We start from the raw sequence: 19,541 nt of genomic DNA, 5'->3' as shown, positions 1-19,541 counted from the left end.
AAATAAAAGGACTGTTAGTGCTCTAGGACAAAGAGGACAGAAATTGTCCCACAAATACCAAACTTTTGTGCTTCATGGTTTAAATTGCATGCTTTCACTTTATTCATCCATCACCCATAAAAGGTAGCAACAGCCCATTCTACAGATTTTAAAGACTAAGGCACACAGCAGTGAAGTGACTTGACCAAGATCATACAAGTGATGGAGTTAAAGGCAGAACGCGAACCCAGATTTTGGAGGGCCGGACGTTTCCTTTGTAGTCTGCCACCTCAGCGAGCTTCCACGTTTAGACAGGAAGTCAGAAGAGGGAGCAGTGGTGGGAGAAGGATCATAAAAATGTGCATTCTTTATATCTTCTCAGGCCAAATAATGGTGGAAAGTACTGTGTAGGGCGCAGAATGAAATTCAAGTCCTGCAACACAGAGCCGTGTCTCAAGCAGAAGCGTGACTTCCGTGATGAGCAATGTGCCCACTTTGATGGAAAGCATTTTAACATCAACGGGTTGCTTCCCAACGTCCGCTGGGTCCCCAAATACAGTGGAAGTAAGTATCTCCGGACACAGGGTCCTCTGTGGCAGGCTGACGCGGGGCAGGCATGGACGTCACAAGGCTTTGTGTTTCTCCTCTCTAGTCTTGATGAAGGACCGGTGTAAGTTGTTCTGCAGGGTGGCCGGGAACACAGCCTACTATCAGCTCCGAGACAGAGTGGTGGATGGCACTCCCTGTGGCCAGGACACCAATGACATCTGTGTGCAAGGCCTGTGCCGGGTGAGTCCCAGGTGACGTTTCTTCATTGGGCTGTGTCACTGACAGGCTGTGGTTTGTGGTGTCCAGTCTATCCAGTGTCTCCAGGGCACTGGATCTCAGAGCATGGTCCTGGGCCAGCAGTCCCGGAGTTTGTGCAAACAGAGTGTGAGAACCACCACCATGGGGGGACGGGGTGTGTGTGTGTGTGTGTGTGTGCACATGCATGTGTGTGTAGGAGGTCCACACCAAACCTCACTTTTAAGATTTATTGTAATTCACACACATACATTCCTTCATTATAATCTCCATGCTTAATTCCGTTGTTGCTGCTGTTCTTCTTGTTGTTTATGTGCAGTCGAGTCTGAATTGGCCTGTATCTGATCCTCCAGTGGTTTGCAGGGGCTGTAAATCACACAAAAGGAGTCTGCCCATCTTTCTCTCATGGTGCTGCTGGTGGATTCGAACCACCTTAACCATAAATTTAGAATAGCTCTGATCCTGACAGCACGTGAAAGAGCAGGCGTTGCTCATTGTGATTGTAGGCACGAGAGCTTCTGTCTGACATGCATCTGTTGATCATCCTTGGATGGGAGCTGGATAAACCTGGCAGATGGTGGTGCAACAACAGCAATTTCTCCAGGGCTTGGTACAGATTCACTGTTTTCACTACTCGAAAATCGTTGCTACCACAGTCAGTTCTGACACAGATGCAGTTCCTCATCTGCAGTCCAAAGGCAGATGGGAGTCACGGCTCAGTAGGATTTGATTGGGAGAGGTTCCAAGAGCTTTGCTTGCTCCCTGACACCCGGTGATAGTGTCTCTTCCCTCCTCGTCGCTTCCGTGGCAGTGCATGGTGTCTCTCCTCTCACCAGGCAGCACAAAGGTCTAAAGTGGACAGGCCTGTGAATTCTGGTCTTCTGGTTGTTGCTAGTGTCTGTCTCAGAACCCCACCTACTCCAAGCATCTTATTAGCACAGGAGAGAATTCTAGACGCTGTTATTGCCTGCGGCCTCAACCTGGCAGCCTGCAGTCTTGATTTGGCCTGCATTCATTCATACTCCACGTTTGAATGCTGGGGGATGTCACGTGAAACTGAATTCGGCTTCCTTTTGAAAGATTGACAAACACTGGGCTCCTCTTTTCATGGTAACCCGGCATGCCGTGGACAGGGACTGCTTCTGAAAAAAGCCCTTTGATTGGACACAATCTTCTTTACTCCCTTTTCTGTCTTCTGGTTACTGAATGATCTCATTTACTCTCCTTATTCTCGGGCCAATGGTTTGAAGCCTTTAATCTATAGGTGAATCACTTGGGGGTCTGCTTGTTAAAGTGCTAACTTTGGTTCAGCAAGTCTGGGTGTGACCTGAGACTTTGCATTCCTAAAAACAGTGGCTGCTGGTTTGGGACCATGTTATAAATAGCAAAGCTGTGGACAGTTTGTGTTCTTAACATATATTTCAGGGGATGTAATCGTCTTGCCATTTTGAATGTGTATCATTCAAAGAAAGCCATTGTCTGCCTTTCTGTAACACTCACCATTTATTTAAAATGTGTTCTCTTTAAAGCAAGCTGGATGTGATCATGTTTTAAACTCAAAAGCTCGAAGAGATAAATGTGGGGTTTGCGGTGGTGATAATTCTTCATGCAAAACAGTGGCAGGAACATTTAATACGGTGCATTATGGTAAGAATCTGTTTCTAAGAACAGGAAAATGGTCTAAGTTTAAACATTGTTATATGTAAAACAGTATTAATAAAATGAATCAATGTTGTTTCTCAACATTATCCATCTGGCAAAAAGCACTTGTTAGTGAGAGAGATACTCTATTCCCTTGTTGCTCACCTTTAAGTCTACGCACCGGGAAAGGGAACTTCCTGCGGAGTGCTGGATTCATGCTTCATTCTTTTCAGGTTACAACACTGTGGTGCGAATTCCAGCTGGTGCTACCAGTATAGACGTGCGGCAGCACAGTTTCTCAGGGAAATCAGAGGATGACAACTACTTAGGTGAGTGAGATGTCCACTGTCCTTGGAAGGAATTCTGGGCCCCTGGGGGTACTTGACAGATTCCACTTCCTCTTTTACAGGGAGAGCTTTCCTGTGATGTATATTTTTATGGAGTTCCTCTTGCAAGTGCCCTTCTCTCTCATAAACTTGGCAGTTTCAGAATATTGGCGTATAGTCGTCTCCATAAAGGTTTACAAACCCTCAATGAGGTGGATTGACACAATAATCACAACCGTGGCTGACACATCCCAATGACTGTACAGGTGGCCCTGGCCCAGGCGTGTTGTTTGCTATGCGTAAGTTCACCATGAAGAGCCAGCTCGGTAGCAACTGACAACAATAACTCCGGATTTTAGAAAATAGAGAGGCCAGAGGAAACTGCACAACAATGAAAGTATCTTTTTAAAGAGAAAAGTGAACTGGGGTGGGGCGTAGGGAGGAAAATGTGTAATAATGAATGAATGGAAATCCAGGTTGTTTCTAGATTTTCATTAAAAATATCAATTAAAATAATAATAATAATAAATAATTTTTAAAAATTTTAAAAGTAGACCACAAATCACGTTTTTAAAGGACTCACTCTATACATTTATCATACAGTAATTGCTCTTATTAAGTATTTTTGTAAAAAAACTTACGGGTAACTGTTTTATTAGGCATATTACTTGACCAGGTGTTCTACAGAGCAAGAGAGGCAATCTCCTCCCATGTGATTTACTACTTTTGGCCCACTGGGGTCGGTCAGCTGTGAATCAGATCTAACTTGATACATAACAACTTGACTTAATTGTGTTTTCCGATCTAACCAGAAGCAGACGTTCTGAGTTGCTTTAGGGCTGGTCTTACAATGGCACAGGTTTCTCTCATGTCACTCCAGAAGGGCCAGCTTTGCCATAGACTCTTTGTGCTTTTCTCATTACACCCAGGCCCATGATTAACTCTTTTTTTAACATTTTAATTTATTTATTTTTCATTTCCATGAACATCTACAGAGATTTTGGAATTCCATTCATTCATTGTTGCACCCTTCTCCCTGCCCACCCCCCCTCTTGCTCCTCTCCTTGAAAAGCAAAAGAAAAACTCCCTCATTGGTATACAATCCCCCCCACATCTCCCCCAATCCCACCCCCAACCCCAAATATAATCCACTTTGCAACCCTCGTTGCATACTCCTACGATAAACATAATGCCCTAAAATATAATACTTTTAAACTATTCTCTCCCCCATAGATTTCAATGCTGTAAACATATTTCATCCAGTTTTTCTCAGTCTTACCCCCAACCTCAATGCCAGCCTCCTTCTACAACAGAGGCACCATATAGCATTTTTCCCTTTGTGACTGAGATACCTTATTATGTAAACGAACCTGTGTGGATCTTTGACAGTTTGCTCAGCTGGTCCCCCTATCCCTTCAACTTATGATTTTGTAAGTTGCAGGAGTGACATCCTCTTCCTAAACAACATGCCTCCAGAAACTCTATGAACTTTGATAAATGTCAATAGTTCTAGAGGCGCTTCAGGCCTTTTGTTCATACGGCCACTATGAGTCACGCTAAACTGAGAGGCAATCAATAACAACAACAACAACCCAACCACTACTAAGGAAGCGTGTTGGGAGGCAGGGGCAGGTTGCAGAGAGTCGGATGAAGTCTGAGCACCTTGTGTACAATTAGCCTCCTCCTAGCCGTGCATATGGCACCATTGCCCTCAGATCTGAAAGAGATGAGGGCAGTGTTGTGAGAAATCAACTTGAAAGAGAAATGATTGTCTTTTCTGTTGTGTCATTTCCAGGCAGGAACTCTGCTTGATGCATCTGCAGAGGCTTGCCCCAAAGGTTTGGACATCCTGAACTATTAAATGAGTTATTTGCTGAGTTGAATTAGAACTTATATTGATAATTTTCGAATGGCTGCATGAAACTCTGCATAAATGCTTAGTATGCCTTTAGCCAAACATGCCAATCAAATATATTTATGCATGACTGTATTGCAGCATTTTCTACAACCTATCATTCTTTTATTTACTTATTTAATGTTGAGGTTGCTGTGATACTAAAAACTGTGACACTGATGTGTCAAATGTGATAATGGTGGCCCATGGTGGACACTGTTTGGTGGAGCTCCCCAATCAAAACAAGCTTGGAAGCAGGAGTGGCATCCGCTTCCGAAATAGCTTACCTCTGGAAACTCTATGAACTTAGAGAAATGATAAAAGTTATACAAGTGTTCAGGTCTTTCATTCACAGGGTTGCTATGAGACATCTACGACTCGACAGTGTATACCATATGTTCTTCTAGGGACAACAATAAAAGCCAGATCCCCTAAAAAAGGAAGTAAATCCCTGTTCCATTAGAGTCTCTTTACAGTTGGAACAGATAGACAGTAAACAATGACTTTTTGTTGTAGCTTTGTACTGTTGAGGTGGAACCGACCCGTACCTGATCCTCCAGCAGATTTTCAGAGGCAGTACATTATATGGGAGAAGATTATCCATCTTTCTTTTACAGAGCAACTGGTGGATTCAGACCACATGATTTGGGGTTGGCAACACAACTTCTCAGCACTAGGCCAAGCTCCCTTATGACTTGTAGATAAGCCAATTTTATACTGTTTAAAAAATTATTATAAATACTATAACAAAAACAACAAGAACCCCAAAACAAACAGAGAAGCATAAAGAATAATGTGAGAGTAAGGCTGCGGTGGGACAGTAGAGTTGACATGTTTGAATTATAGAGAGAACAAGTCCTCTTGGGGAAGAGTGTTCCAGCCCCAGGTACCAGGCTTTATGATAAAGTTCTTGAAGTAGACGCAGTCCTAGATCATTTGAAGACTAGAAGGAAGAGCAGTGTGGCTGGAACTGAGTGAGTGAGACCAAGGAAATCTCACGGAGTTGACGTTAAAGAAATATTAGGACCTATCTTAGTTTTTTTGAGCTCTTATAAAAATATGTCCCAACTCTGTGGCTTTAAAGAACAGAAATATATTGCCTCACAGTTTTCGAACCTATAAGTTCAAATCAGAGCTTCAGGCAAGGATCCTTCCTTGAGGATAGCCCTGGCCATTTCTTGGTGTTTTTTCACTTCTTCGCATGTCTTTATGCACCCTTCTTTCCCTGTGTGTGAATCTTGTGTCTGTTCTGCTCATAAGACCTCTTTTGATTGGATGAGGGCCAACTGCTTTACAGAGGGCAGTGGACTTTCTTTAAGGCCCCTTGATTTAGCTGTTTCAAAATAGCATCTATATGAGTGTTTGATCAAATAACTAGCCAAATTGACCATTATAGAACATTATGATGTCCAACTAAGGCATTGGGGTTTTACTCAAAGAAAGAAGGGGCACGTCTGGGGTTTTAAGCTGAGGAATGATATGGCATGAATGGTCTTGTTTACTTCTTCAAAGGATTTACCCTGTTAGGCTGAAAATTGATGGTCTTGGGGAGAAAGCAGGAAGAGACAGGGTAGAAGCAAGAGGATTGGGTAGGATGTTATTTATTCAAATAGAGAGAGCTATGCTAATGACTTGGTTGGAAATAAGGGGCAGTGGAGGTGGTGGGACGAGGTGAGATTCTGGATAGTTTTGTTGATAGAGTGACTATGACATATAAAGGAAAGAGAGAGATCAAAAGTCATTCCAAGACTTAAGCAACTCAGTGGTTTGAATTGCCGTCAACTGCAATGAGAAGACTTGTTCCTTGTTTATCCATCTGACCACTAGTGTTTGAAGGTCTTCAAATTTTCAGCTCTTATAGAAAGCCAGAACATTTGATCGTGCAAATGCGAAACTTATACCTGAACCAAGAGGCAGTCGTCAGAACAGAGCAAGGTTCAAACAGAACATGGTTCAAAATTGGGAAGGTTGTACGCCAGGGATGTGTCCTATCTCCATACCTTTTCAGCCTTTATGCAGAACAGATCATCCAGGAGGCTGGGTTATATGAGGAGAAATGTGGTGTCAGGATTGGTGGAAGATCTGTCAATAGTCTGCGTTATGCAGATGACACAACCCTGCTTGCTGAACCTGAGGAGTACCTGAAGCGCTTGCTGCTGAGGGTCAGGGACTGTAGCCTTCAATATGGATTGAGGCTCAGTGTCAAGAAGACAAAGATTCTCACCACTGGACCAATTGGTAGCATCAGGATGGATGGTGAAGAGATCGAAGCTTTAGTCTGCTTGGCTCCACAGTCAACACTCTTGGCACCAGTAGCCAGGAAATTAAAAGACCTATTGTGATGGGAAAGTCTACTGTTAGGGACCTCTCTAAAGTACTCAAGAGCAACGGTGTGTCTCTGGAGACGAAGGTGTGTCTGGTACAGGCCATGGTCTTTGCAATCACTTGTTATGCATCAAAGAGCTGGACAATGACCAGGGAGGATAGAAGGAGAATTGATGCTTTTGAGCTTTGGTGTTGGGAAGAGTGCTGAGGGTGCCATGGACTGCTAAGAAAACAAACAGATTCATCCTGGAGAGGGTTCAAACGGGCTGCTCCTTGGAGGCAAGGATTCTGAGGCTTCGTCTGACGTACTTTGGTTATGTTGTAAGGAGAGACAGGTCCTTGGAGAAGGACATCATGCTTGGGAGGGTGGAGGGCAGGCGCAGGAGGGGAAGGCCTTCTGGGAGATGGATTGATTTGGTGACTGGGGCAATCGCGATGAGTGTGTCAGAGACAATAAGATTGGCACAGGACAGAAGAGCAGAGTTTAGAGCTGTTGTACATAGGGTCACTATGAGTCACAAGCGACTCAAAGGCACATAACAACAACAACAACATGCATAGCAGGCTCTAAGCAAAAGAGTGGTGCCTTTATTGAGCTCCTCGTGTGTGGAATTACCCTGGAAATACACACAGCCATCCCCTCTTTCAAAGGCCACAGAGTCTTACTTGGAACTGTTGAGTCAGTGGCTGCATTAACTTTTCTTACCCTAAATATCCAAATGAAGTGGCTATAAAGCCACTCCCAATATCTATGGGAATCCTTTTCAATTTTTAAAATGTTTTTAATCCCATATTTCTTGCTCCACCACTGTGCAAAATGGGTCAAGCGTTTTTCTTCCGCACTTGGTTATAAATTTGAGCATGTGACCGCTGTGCCCTGGCTACTTCCTAATTAAATCAAGCAGCATTGCATGAAACCGCCTTTATAAATTCATTTCCCGAGAGCCGAAAGCTGAGTTGAGCTGTTCCTTTCTTCTTCTCGAAAGAGAGAAGGAATCCTCTCTATTCTTTTCCTTCCTGGAAAAATAACCTCCCTCTAATGCAACTTAATCAACCCAGGTCAGGAGCCTGCGCTCAGGGGGGGCCACCTTTTATTCCCCAGTGAAGGTTTCTTAATCTCCTTTCAAAGAAGAGAAGCAAAAATTAAAGAAGATTTGTCATCTGGGACAGGCCGTCTGTACCAATTGTAGTTCTTGAATGAAATATTCTGAGAAAATCACATGTTGGCTTGGAGAAATCTCTCTGGAAGCAAAATGGCCAAGTGTGAGTGCAGACAATGAAAATGACAGTTCACCGAGTGTGAAAACTGGGAGTCCAGAGCTTTGAGCCTTATAGTGGTTACTCAACCATTTAGGAAGTATGCGTGTTGTCATCAAAGCTAAGGTGTGTAAATGTTTACCCTTGACTCGAAATAAAACTAGCCAATGCCTAGAGATGGTTTGGAAATGCATCAGTCTTGCTTGGGTCCATTCACAGCTGTGATGTTGTGAAGCAGTCTTCGTCCTTATGTTTCCTGGCTGTGTTGGGTTGGATTTTTTCTAAATCAATCCAACCATACTACATGTGTGTTTTGGTGAGGGAACAATGTCTGGGAGAGCATGCTTTTGTAGCAAGCCAGCTCTGATGGGTGAAATGGGGGGGAAACTAACCCAGGAAATTAGCTCCCCTAATCGCATGAGTGGGAGGTCAGGCAGTCAAGAGTTATTTTCAGGAAACTATTTGTTTTACAAGGTACCGAAGCAGAAAGTCTCCCTGTCAAAGGTTGTCCTTTCTCATAGACCCCCTCCCTCCCCATTGAGTTAAAGCCAAACTGCACACAATGCCGCCATGTTAATTTGTCTCCCAAAGAAAAAACAGTCATTTCTCGGCTGCTAATATCGCTCCAGCAGGCTCAGCCCTTGATTAATTGTGGCGACGGGAAGACAGGAATTGATTCCGTTCAAGATAAAGCAGGAACTTCATTTCAGCTGATGACTTTACAGATGTCTGGAGCCAAAGTGTTAATCAGAGCAAATCCTGAGAGGAGTCTTAGATCATTTGCGCCCTGCCTCATCCCCTATGCCCCATATCCTGGGATTAGGAGCATGCAGTCAAGGGTAAAATGCCCCAAGTCAGCATAAGCATGAGAGGAAACAAGGTGACGTTAGAAAGGAGCCCCAGAATGAACCTGGAGTGGACCATCACTCTTTGAATACAAACGAGTAAATCGGGATTACCGCTTCATTTACAGAACTGGCGTTGTGACATCTCATTTCCCCTCTGTTAGTGACATGTCAGCTGGGTTTGCTAGCATGAGACCTAACTTGAAAGAATTGAGTGACCTTGTTGGCAGCACATCACGCTGTCACCCTGTAAGTGAACTGCATTGGGGAGCAGCCTCAGGATGCCGAAGGTGGTGCGGAAACAACCTCATCTCCAGTCAGTGACCCATTGCAAGGCTCGTGTCTTGTTTGGCTGGTGGGACTCATGCTGCAGGAGGTGCAGGGGGCATGAGGCTTCCATGGACTGGGAAGCACTGATTTAGCTGGAAGCAGGCTAGCTAGTCTCCTTGTCAGGCATGTCAGAGTCAATCAGTCACTTGTTCACTCAGCATCATTAACAGCACACCTACTATGGGCTTGAGTCTTCGCTGAGCTTGCAAAATTCAATTTTTAAGGGGTTGCTTTATGAGAGGCTTTCATGCAGTCTTGAAAACAAAACAAACCATCCCTGAGTCTGCTAACCTTCTTTTGCACTTTCTCTTTGGCCTGATTGGTAAGTGCAAAAGAAATCAATGAAAGATGAGAATAGAATCTCCCCCAGCAGATCGGAAAGCTGTTGCAGGGCCTACTCTGTGACGATGACACGTATCATGAATGTGTCCCCACATTCCTTCCAAGGCAGCATGCTCCCAACAAATCCTGCTCGACACATAGCTTCTGGGCAGAGTCTAGCAATTCAGTGCATTGACAATGACTTGCCATCCATGAACTAAATGTCCTTGTTCCTGTATCCACCTAAATACATGGCCTGTGCCCTGTGCATTGCAAGGAGCCTCTCACAGCTGAGATTTACTAATGCTGCACCAATTGCAAAGTGTAAAAGAACATTTGTCTAGCTTCTTTTGTTCAAGGCCTATGCATTTAAAAACGTTGATTTATTGAGTGCCTGTGTAAGGTCCAAGGAGCATTTTTCTGTTGATCTGCTAACCAAAAGGTTAGCTGCTGCATGTGGAAAAAGGTGAGAGAATCTCCTCCTGCTAAGGTTTAGAGCCTCAGAAACCGAACGGAGGATAGCTGCCAGTCAGCAGTGGGCTTGGTGCTTCAAGTCAAGCACAACGTTCTGTAGGCTTGTTTTGCAAGAAGTTGTGGTACTATGGGGAAAAGACAGTTCTCAAGATAAAGTTTGAAAATTTTGTAGTAAATACTAGCACAAGGCGATTTTATCTTGAGAAATTAAGAAAATAAGTTTTGAGAGTTTTTTCCTTTATACTCCACAAAAAGTAGCTTTCATATTCCCTTACACTTGGGCTTTGGGGACAGAATGCAAAGGAATGAATAAATATTTTTGTCTCATTTTTCCAACCAAGTCATAGGATAGCAGATTACCTTCTTCCCTTCAAGTTAGAATTTAACCATAAACTCTGAAAGTAGTTTCTTTTTTATAAACTTTTTCTGGGGCTACCCAAACTTTCTCAAAAGTCTCTTTACTAAATGTAATTATTTTGGAAGCAACTCATCCTCTTTGTCGGCTTTCTATACTTTCTTTGACTTGTAACTGGTCTAACCCTTCCAGGAACGCCTCTGGGTCATACAGTTCATGCACTCAGCTGCTAACAGGGAGCTTGACAATTCGAATCTACCCAGAATTGCAACGTGGTGATTTATTTCCTGAGCATCAACCTTGTGCAGCGCATCCTGCCCTGACCACAGGGAGCTACCGTGCGGTGAAACTGACCTTACAACTAGTCTAACTCTTTCAGGTCCTCAGTTGATCAATAGTTTGGCACTTAATTTGAGCAGTTCTTCAAACTTCACTTTTTCTACTTTACATATTCTTTCATCTTTGCAGTAGTGGTAGTAGATTTCTTCATACTTTCAAAAGCTTTATTAAGCAATTACCATATGTTCATTCAGAACCTGGTATGAATAAGATGATCCAAAAAGTATTGTTCTCCCAGGACTTATATGTTTTTGTGTTGTTGTTTTTTTAAGAGAAAGAAACTGAGGTTTATTAGACGTTCATAACAGACTATGAATGGGTCAGAACAGACTGACCAGGACTTACATTCTTGTTTGGGATGTCAGAAGATAGGCAATGAACTGTGGAGAAAAATTAAGCTGAGTGTGTGCTGACAGAGGGAGGGGTGACAGTTCTTACAACTATGGTCAGAGTAGGGGGGATTTTGTTTATTTTTTTAATTGGTGTGCATGTAATCATATACATTCATATGTAATATTCATATACATTCATACGTGATTATTCATATGTTGTGTTTCATTCATATACATAGTGAGTTTGGGGAGGGAGGAGTGTGCTTCCTGAGTAGTTGTTTTAGTCCTCATTTATCTTGTTTCAAATTCTCTCAATATGCAGTGATTTAAAACAACAAACATATACTATTACTGTGTCTGTGGGTTGGGAATTTGGAAGCAGTGTAAGTCTTTGATGAGACTGAAGTCAAAATGTCATTTAGTTTGTGATCTTACCTGAAGCTTCCCCTGGGGCTGGAGGATCTACTCAAGATGATTCCTCAGAGTATCTTCATGAGGGTATCAATTCCTCACTACTGTTTGTGGAGGACCTCCGCCCCTGTCTTTATGGGACAGTTTAGCATGCTAGCTGATTTATTCTAGGGCCTGTGATTCAAGGGAGACCAAGGCAGCATCCCAGGCCTTTGATTGCCCTTGGAAGTCATGCGCCATCATTTCTGTGACCCCTGTAATGGTATCGGGCAGCCCTGTTCAGGGACTAGCCACATAATTGTGTGAATACCTCCAGGAAGGGTCATTAGGGACAAGTTGGCCTCTGGCTATCATAGTGAAAGGTGTGTAAAGGTGACTTCTTAGTATCACATTGGCCACATATTAGATTTCAACATATATCAAAGAGAGTCAACAAAGTTTCAACAGGCTCAGCTAATTCACACATAATTTAGAGAAGGATAATTGGGTGGGATCCAATATTCTAGATGGTCAGTTCTTGAATACATGTTTTCAACTGACTAGACTTTGACTTTTGTAAAAAATAATGCTATAACAGGGCTTGTATAACAAACGAATTAGGACACATATTTCTTTCCATATTGTTTCACTTAATTTCTAAGGCACACTGAGGGGTAGGTGTTTTCGTTCTCAATCTAGAGGTAAAGAAAGGAAAACCCAGGGACCACACAACTCATCAAGTGGAGAAAGTGGAGTTGGAATCCAGACCCGTCTGACTGCCAGTGCCATATTCTTGGCATCATTGTGCTCCGTCTAGCAAAGTGCTGTATTTCAAACAGCTGGGAACCAGCAGCAGATGAGTGAGCGCTCTTTTGTCTTCCACAGCTTTATCAAGCAGCAAAGGCGAATTCTTGCTAAATGGAGACTTTGTTGTCACAATGTCCAAAAGGGAAATCCGCATTGGGAATGCTGTGATTGAATACAGCGGGTCTGACAATGTCGTGGAAAGGATCAACTCCACGGATCGGATCGAACAGGAACTTTTGCTTCAGGTACGGACGTGGCCAGGCGTGCACGGCCCTTCCTGCCACCAGGACTGGAAACATGCTCTCTGTTTTATCTGCACATTGCAGGTGTTGTCGGTGGGGAAGCTGTATAACCCCGACGTGCGCTATACTTTCAATATCCCAATCGACGATAAACCTCAGCAGTTTTACTGGAATACCCATGGCCCCTGGCAAGCCTGCAGCAAACCCTGCCAAGGTATCCACGCTGGGCCCAAGCTCTGGGGTTTTCTTGTCATTTTTATCTTTTTTAAGACTCTAGAAACTCTTATCTGCATACACTTCTTATCCTTTTTTTCTCTGAATACATCTGATCATTTGGGGTTGGAAGGTTTCTTGTTCTAAGGATTTCAGGATGTATTATAGATCCTTTCCTGTAGATTTGCTCACACCATGAGCTGCATAGACTCATGGCTGCCATTTCCTCCCTAAAATATGGATATATGTAGATGTTTTACATGTTATTTGTTCTGGAACAGCCATGGGGTGAGATGTTTCCTTTTGTCTAAATAAAGGATCTGCAAACTATGGCCAGTGGGCCAAATCCAGCACATATCTTACTTTTGCAAATAAAGCTTGATTTGAACAGAGAAACACACTTATTTACTTATTATATTATCTCTGGTTGCTTTTGTCCCTATAGCAACAGAGTTCAGTTGTTGTGACAGAGATTGTGTGACCTGCAAAATAAGAAATCTTTGTGATCTGGTGCTACGTTGAAAGTTTGCTGGTCCCTCATCTAAACAGTTGATGGAATTGGTTCTTTCCCTTAGGTAACTTTATTTTTTTTTTTCTATTTAGGGGAGCGGGAAAGAAAGCTTGTTTGCACCCGGGAATCAGATCAGCTTACAGTTTCTGATCAGAGATGTGATCGGCTGCCCCAGCCGGGACCCATTACCGAGCCCTGCGGCACAGACTGTGAACTCAGGTGGGGTCATTGTGAATCCTTTGTCTTCACTGCTGCTTGGGTGAGGCTGATGCTGGTCACTCTCTTAGGAAGGAAAAGTGACTGGAGTAGTATGGCACCATTTAAAGTGTCCATTCAACTCTCACACTACACTAAGTTGGTGTTATTGTAATGAGTGAGTCACGTCTTACACAGACGTCTGGTTTGAAAATCAGCAAAAAGAAGGAAACATCATCTCTCAGAGTGCACAGAATGCTACATATCACCAGCATGTAGAGCATCACAGAACTCTTTTGCATGTGAAAGTTGCAGTATAGTAGAGTAATGGAGAGACTAAGAAGAAAATCTACATTCAGGTGTCTGGATATCCAGATCATTCTGTACCTAAGTAGAAAATCTGGGCCAGGTGGTTCAAGATTTAAAAGACGTCCATGGGCCTGCAAGGTTGACTGTGTGACTTTGTAGGTTTTTGGTACAGTCTGCAAATGAGTTCAGTGCAGATAAGATGTTGTTGGGTGCCATCTTGACTACGTTTCTTAGCTGCCCATGAACAGCAGATCTATGTTGTCCCATCCTCAAGGCCTCTGATCTGTTCAAGCCCTTAGTTACAGTCACTGTGTCAATCCATCTCATTTAGGATCTTCCTCTCTTTCTCTGACCCTCCACCTTTCCCAACCTGATATCCTTTCCAAGGACTGGACCCTCCTGACAGCACGTCCAACTTATGTGAGGTGAAGCTGAGTCAGATAAGCTCAGTCAGTGTTTGAACCTTCTTTTACAGAAGAGAAATTATCAGTGTAAGGGGGGTAAGTAAACTTGTTAAGGTCTCACCATTCTTAAGTAGCAGAGTTCTGTGTCACCATGTGAAATCCTTTTGTGTGGAATTAGAGATGGAGTAAAGATTTCGAGGCCCCGCTGGAGGATCTAAAGAAGAAAAGGGTGCTATGATCAGTCCTAATGTCTTTTCTGTGTGTCTGGGGCCCAGGACTATCACTGCTGAGGTTAGATGGATCTTGGTCAAAAGCAAAGAATACCAGAAGAATGTCTGTCTGTGTTTCCTTGACCATACAAAGACATTTGACAGTATAGATCACAACATAACATATTATACCTAACATTGAAAAGAAGGGAAATTCCGGAAGGTTTAATTGTGCGCATGCAAAATCTATACCTAGACCAAGATGCTGTTGCCAAACAGAGCAAGTGAACACTGCATGGTTTTAAGTGGAGAAAGGTGTACGCCAGGCCTATGTCCTTTTTCCTTATCTATCCAATCTATATGCTGAACAGATCATTCTAGAAGCTAGACTTTATGAAGAAGAATGTATGTGGCATCAGAATCAGAGGAAGATTCATCAACAACTTGTGCTATGCACATAATACAACTTTGCTCAGTGAAAGTGAGGGAAACTCAAAGCACTTGTTGCAGAAGATCAAGGGCTGCAGTCTTCAATATGGGCTGCATTTCAGCATTGAGACTACAACAATCCTCACCATTGGACCATTAGGCAACATCATAAGAGATGGAAAAAAGATTGACATAGTCGAGGATTTCATCTTACTTTGATGCACAATCAATACCCTCGGTACCAGCACTCAAGAAATCAAGTGAAGTATCACATACAGAAATCTGCTTTCAGGAACTTCTCCAGAGTATTGAAGAGTAACGTCATCAGTCTGAAGACTAAGGTGTGCCTGACCCAAACTAGTCTTCTTAATCACTTACTATGTATTTGACAGCTCGATAATGAATAAGGATGGTAGAAGAATCATCGATGCCTTTGAGAGTGGTGTTGGAAAAGAGTACTAAATATCCCATGGATTGCTAAAAAAACAAATAGGTCTGTCCTGGGAAAAGTGAAACCAGGGTGCTTCTTGAAGGCAAGGATGGTGAAATTCAGTGTCACACACTTTCGGGCATGTTGTAAGGATAGGTTAGTTCTTGGAAAAATGGAAGATCAACATACGAGAGGAAGATTCCCAACACGATGGTTTGACACAATAACTGTAACATTAGGCCCAAATGTGCTGGAGATGCTGAAAATGGCACAGGATAAGACAGGGCTCAGATCTGTTGTTCAGAGGGTCACCATGAGTCATGGTCAACTAAACGGCACCTAACAGCAACATGTGTGAGCTGGCATAGGAATCATGGTCCTTAGGCCGCAGCTTTTCCAATTCTAACCTGAAGCCTCTGACCTAAAGCCCAAGCACTGTCCACCCTCTCCCCTGCATACTCCCTCCATCCTGCATACTCCCTCCTTCCCTCGTCCATGCATATGCCCTCCACCCCTCCACCCTACATGTTTTCTCCAGCCATCCGCCCTTTACCCTGCATATTCCCTCTACCCCTCCACCCTGCATACTTCCTCCACCCCTTCCCTGCATACACCCTCCACACTACATACTCCCTTCATCCCTACACCCTGCAAACTCCCTTAATCCCTCCACCCTGCATACTCCCTCCACCCCTCCACCCCTACCTAATCCCTCCTCCACCCTGCCACCCTATGTGCTCCCTCAACCCCTCTACCCTAAACACTCCCTCCATCCCTATATCCTGTATACTCTCTCCACCCCTACATATCTCTCCCACCCCTTCACTCTGCTATCCTTCATACTCTACCCTACTTACTCCCTCTCCCCCTCCACCCTGCATCCTCCCTCCACTGTTTATACTCCCTCCATCCCTCATTCCTGCATACTTCCTCCCAGCCCAGGGTCAGTCACTGACGTGCTGGTTCACTGGCTTGCATAAAGGCAGTGACAGAATTGCTTGTAAAATAAATAAGAAAGTGAAAAGGAAGCATTTATGCTAGGCTGTATTAGTTCTTGTTTATGGTAGTGCTTCAGCCAATGGAGTTAAATTAGTTAAAATTGTTTTTAGTAAAATAATCCAAGAGCTAATTGCTTAACTTCATCACCAACAGTTTATAGGAAAGGAAATATTTGTATTGGTGGGCAGGATTTTTAAAGCACAACCTCATCAGTAAATTGGGAAAGGTGACTGTTTTCAAGTAGTCTTGTATCAGATTATCATTGCATTCATTCCCTGTTACTCTGAAAGGAGAGCCGGTGGCTTAATGGTAAGGAGTCACGCTCCCAGTGCAAAGGCCCTCAGTTCAAATGTACCAGCTGCTCCAAGGGACAAAGGTGATCTCCTCCCGTGCAATTTTCTGCCTCTAAAAATTCCTGGAGGGTCCCAGCTATGAGTTGGTTCAGACTCAAAGAAACGTAACAAAAACAACTACCCTGAAACCAACAGTGATAGAGTTTACCATTTACTTAACTAAAAAGCCCAATTTCCGTTGAGTTGGAGCTGACTCGTAGTTGGCTTCCCACTAAGTCTCCTGTGCTGTAAACTGTGGAGGAGATAATGGCCCATGTTTATCCCTCAGAGCTACTGGTGGATTTGAACTACCCAAGAGGCTTGACCTTTGGGTTAACAGCACAACTCTTTATAGACTATCCCACTAGAGCTCCCTCCTTAATATATATTGCTCCTATTTAAACCTCACTACTACACTATGACATAGATATCATCTTAGACATTAAACAGATTGTCCAAGGTCAGTCAATTTGTTGGTGAAGTGACAGCCCAGAACTTGCTCTCTCCATCCCTTGGAGAAAGTGGTTGAGTTAAAAATAATGGCTCACACTAGTTAATACTGTTCTGCTGTGTCAAAGAATCATTCCCAAGAATATTATTATACCCCATCCCTGCTCCCTGCCTTACCTAGCAGGAATCTGTGCACTGGCTAAATCAGGCAGCATTTTGCAGACTCTCAAGTGATAAAAGCAGATGCAAGGCCTCATCTCCCTGCAGCAGGCTAGTAGATCAATAAGGCAAGAACTCTTCTTAAAATTTCCTTGAGGAGGAGCAGTTTGAGGGTAGAAACCCAGTTTGCATTGTTCCTTGAAGAATTGCATCTTTTTCATTGGGAGCAGATTCCAGAATGAGCCACAGTGTGGTTTGTGATGATGCCAGCTGATCTGGAAGTCTCCAGAGTTTTTCCTGTCTGGGGAACTTTCCAAGCATAATGTAAATATTTAGAGATCTTTAAAAAACTAATGCACTGAAAGATGGCTTCGAATCGCTAAGACTTGGATGTGCTTGGATCTCACTTCTCCTCAAGCTTAGTATTCTTGCTGTATGTTATGCTATGTAATATTTGAAACTTGCTTGGGAAATAAAATATGAAGGTGATAGTCATAAATAATGTAAGAATCGTAGTAGTGATGCCTACTTTTCTTGAGAGCTCACACTGTGTGTTCACTGCTGCCTATATCTCGCATCTCTGAATAGCCCCACAAGTTGGGTTCTATTTACCTTCATTTCTCAGAAAGTGATCCTGAGGCTCAGTGAGGTGAATGACTTTCCTCTCAGGTCACTTTGCTAATAAGGACTCATGTTTGTATCTGCATCCAGATCTTTCTTGATTCCAGAGCTCATCTTCTGCTCTTTTATTAAAGATCATTTCATAATTCCTAGGTAAATCCAGGACTTAAAGTCTTTTAATTTCATGTAGTAGGCATATCAAAGGTGTTATACTAAATATTTCATTTGGAGAAAATTGCCTGGGCTTTTCCCAGAATACGGCAACTCGGGGAACAGAGGGGGATGATACAGTCCCTGAACTGACCGCTAGCAGTGTATGGTTAGAAGCGAGAGGGGTTAAGTATAAAAAAATGAAAAGGAAAAAAAGAATTTAAGGATGAATCTAGAGCCTTGTAACCAAGCAGCCACATGCTTATGTCTGAAATTAAATTGACAATGGTGTTCATATGTCAGGATTTCCATTCACATCTAACTGGTTTCTTGCAATTCTTTTAAAAGTTAAGTTGTTTACTAAAAATATAGATGAAAATGCAAGCTAAGCCTTATGAAGGTGTTCTATCTTCTCTTGTCAGCCCAGCAGTCACTGTGATTGCGAGTTACATAATGGCTACATGCGAAGCTGATTGACGATAGAGAAGAGTGTTACTATCTGGTCAAACCCAAAGTAGTTTTTTAAATGTTTAAACTAGTTCTGACTTCCTTTCTATAGAATAGCTGTCCCAGGATATGATCCATTGCCAACTAGAACAAGGAGAAGCCTTGCACTCTCTCCCACCCCATATGTAGACCGAAATGCTGTTTAACACTGTGAAGGCTCTGAGCAGTTCTGCAGTTAAAAAAACCTGTTCAATCCAGTCGTTCTCAAAACTATTGGATCTCTCAACCCCACTCACCCAAGCACAACCATCCCAAAACATTTTCTCAGCTTCTTCTTAATAACAAATGCTTTTTTTAAATTGTAATTTTAGTGAAAGTTTACAGGAAGGTTGAGTTTTCATTCATTTGTTGATACACATTTTACTTCCCCCTCCCCAGTTCACTTTCAATGCACATCTTGTTCCTGATTGTAAGTTGTCATACAAATAAACGTCTGTCACCCATTCCTTTTTTGGAACATGCTTTCTAGAAATCAAAATAATGAAATCTGTTTGTTCTATGAAAAGAACTAAATGAACTCAGAAACACTGAGTCATCTTTCCATGACACCATCTTCCATAGAGAACAATGTGAAACAGGCGATGATATTTTTTTTCAACGTTATGGTGGTAATAAAATTTGTCATAGTAACCATCTGTTAAATATACAATTCATCACTGCAATCCCAGAGGCTCATGGTTCGAATCCACCAGATGCTCTGCTGGAGGAGGGACAATCTCCCCCTGTACCAGCCCAGATCCAATTTGATGGTACACACAAAAAAAATAATAAAATAAAAATTTTAAAAAAAAAGATCTTTTTTTTAAAAAGTAAACTATTCAGTGCCATTAAATACATTCACAAACTTGTATGACCATTTCTAATATCTGTTTAAAAAGCTTTTTCATCAAACAAAAACTCAGTGCCGTTAAGTTTTTGATAAGAACTTTCATACGCTGACACTGACCTTTCTCCAGACTCTT

At 42.8% G+C, this 19,541-nt stretch overlaps 1 protein-coding gene across 1 annotated transcript in view; it reads left to right on the top strand.

Moving 5' to 3' along the window:
* The window catches only part of ADAMTS9 (ADAM metallopeptidase with thrombospondin type 1 motif, 9), a 211,816-nt gene that overhangs the window by 74,404 nt on the left and 117,871 nt on the right, over positions 1-19,541 (top strand). Inside the window, exons 13-19 of the mRNA XM_006893839.1 lie at positions 362-543; positions 632-768; positions 2,313-2,430; positions 2,658-2,753; positions 12,498-12,664; positions 12,746-12,875; positions 13,478-13,604. Coding sequence (XP_006893901.1) covers positions 362-543; positions 632-768; positions 2,313-2,430; positions 2,658-2,753; positions 12,498-12,664; positions 12,746-12,875; positions 13,478-13,604 — 957 coding nt within the window. The remainder of the gene's footprint in view (positions 1-361; positions 544-631; positions 769-2,312; positions 2,431-2,657; positions 2,754-12,497; positions 12,665-12,745; positions 12,876-13,477; positions 13,605-19,541) is intronic.

This window comes from Elephantulus edwardii, unplaced genomic scaffold, assembly GCF_000299155.1.
Source record: "Elephantulus edwardii isolate Elephantulus edwardi_28Jun2011 unplaced genomic scaffold, EleEdw1.0 scaffold00132, whole genome shotgun sequence".
In the NCBI taxonomy this organism is placed as follows: domain Eukaryota; kingdom Metazoa; phylum Chordata; class Mammalia; order Macroscelidea; family Macroscelididae; genus Elephantulus; species Elephantulus edwardii.
Note: the sequence above shows the minus strand (reverse complement) of the source record. Positions and strands in the feature narration are given on the sequence as shown.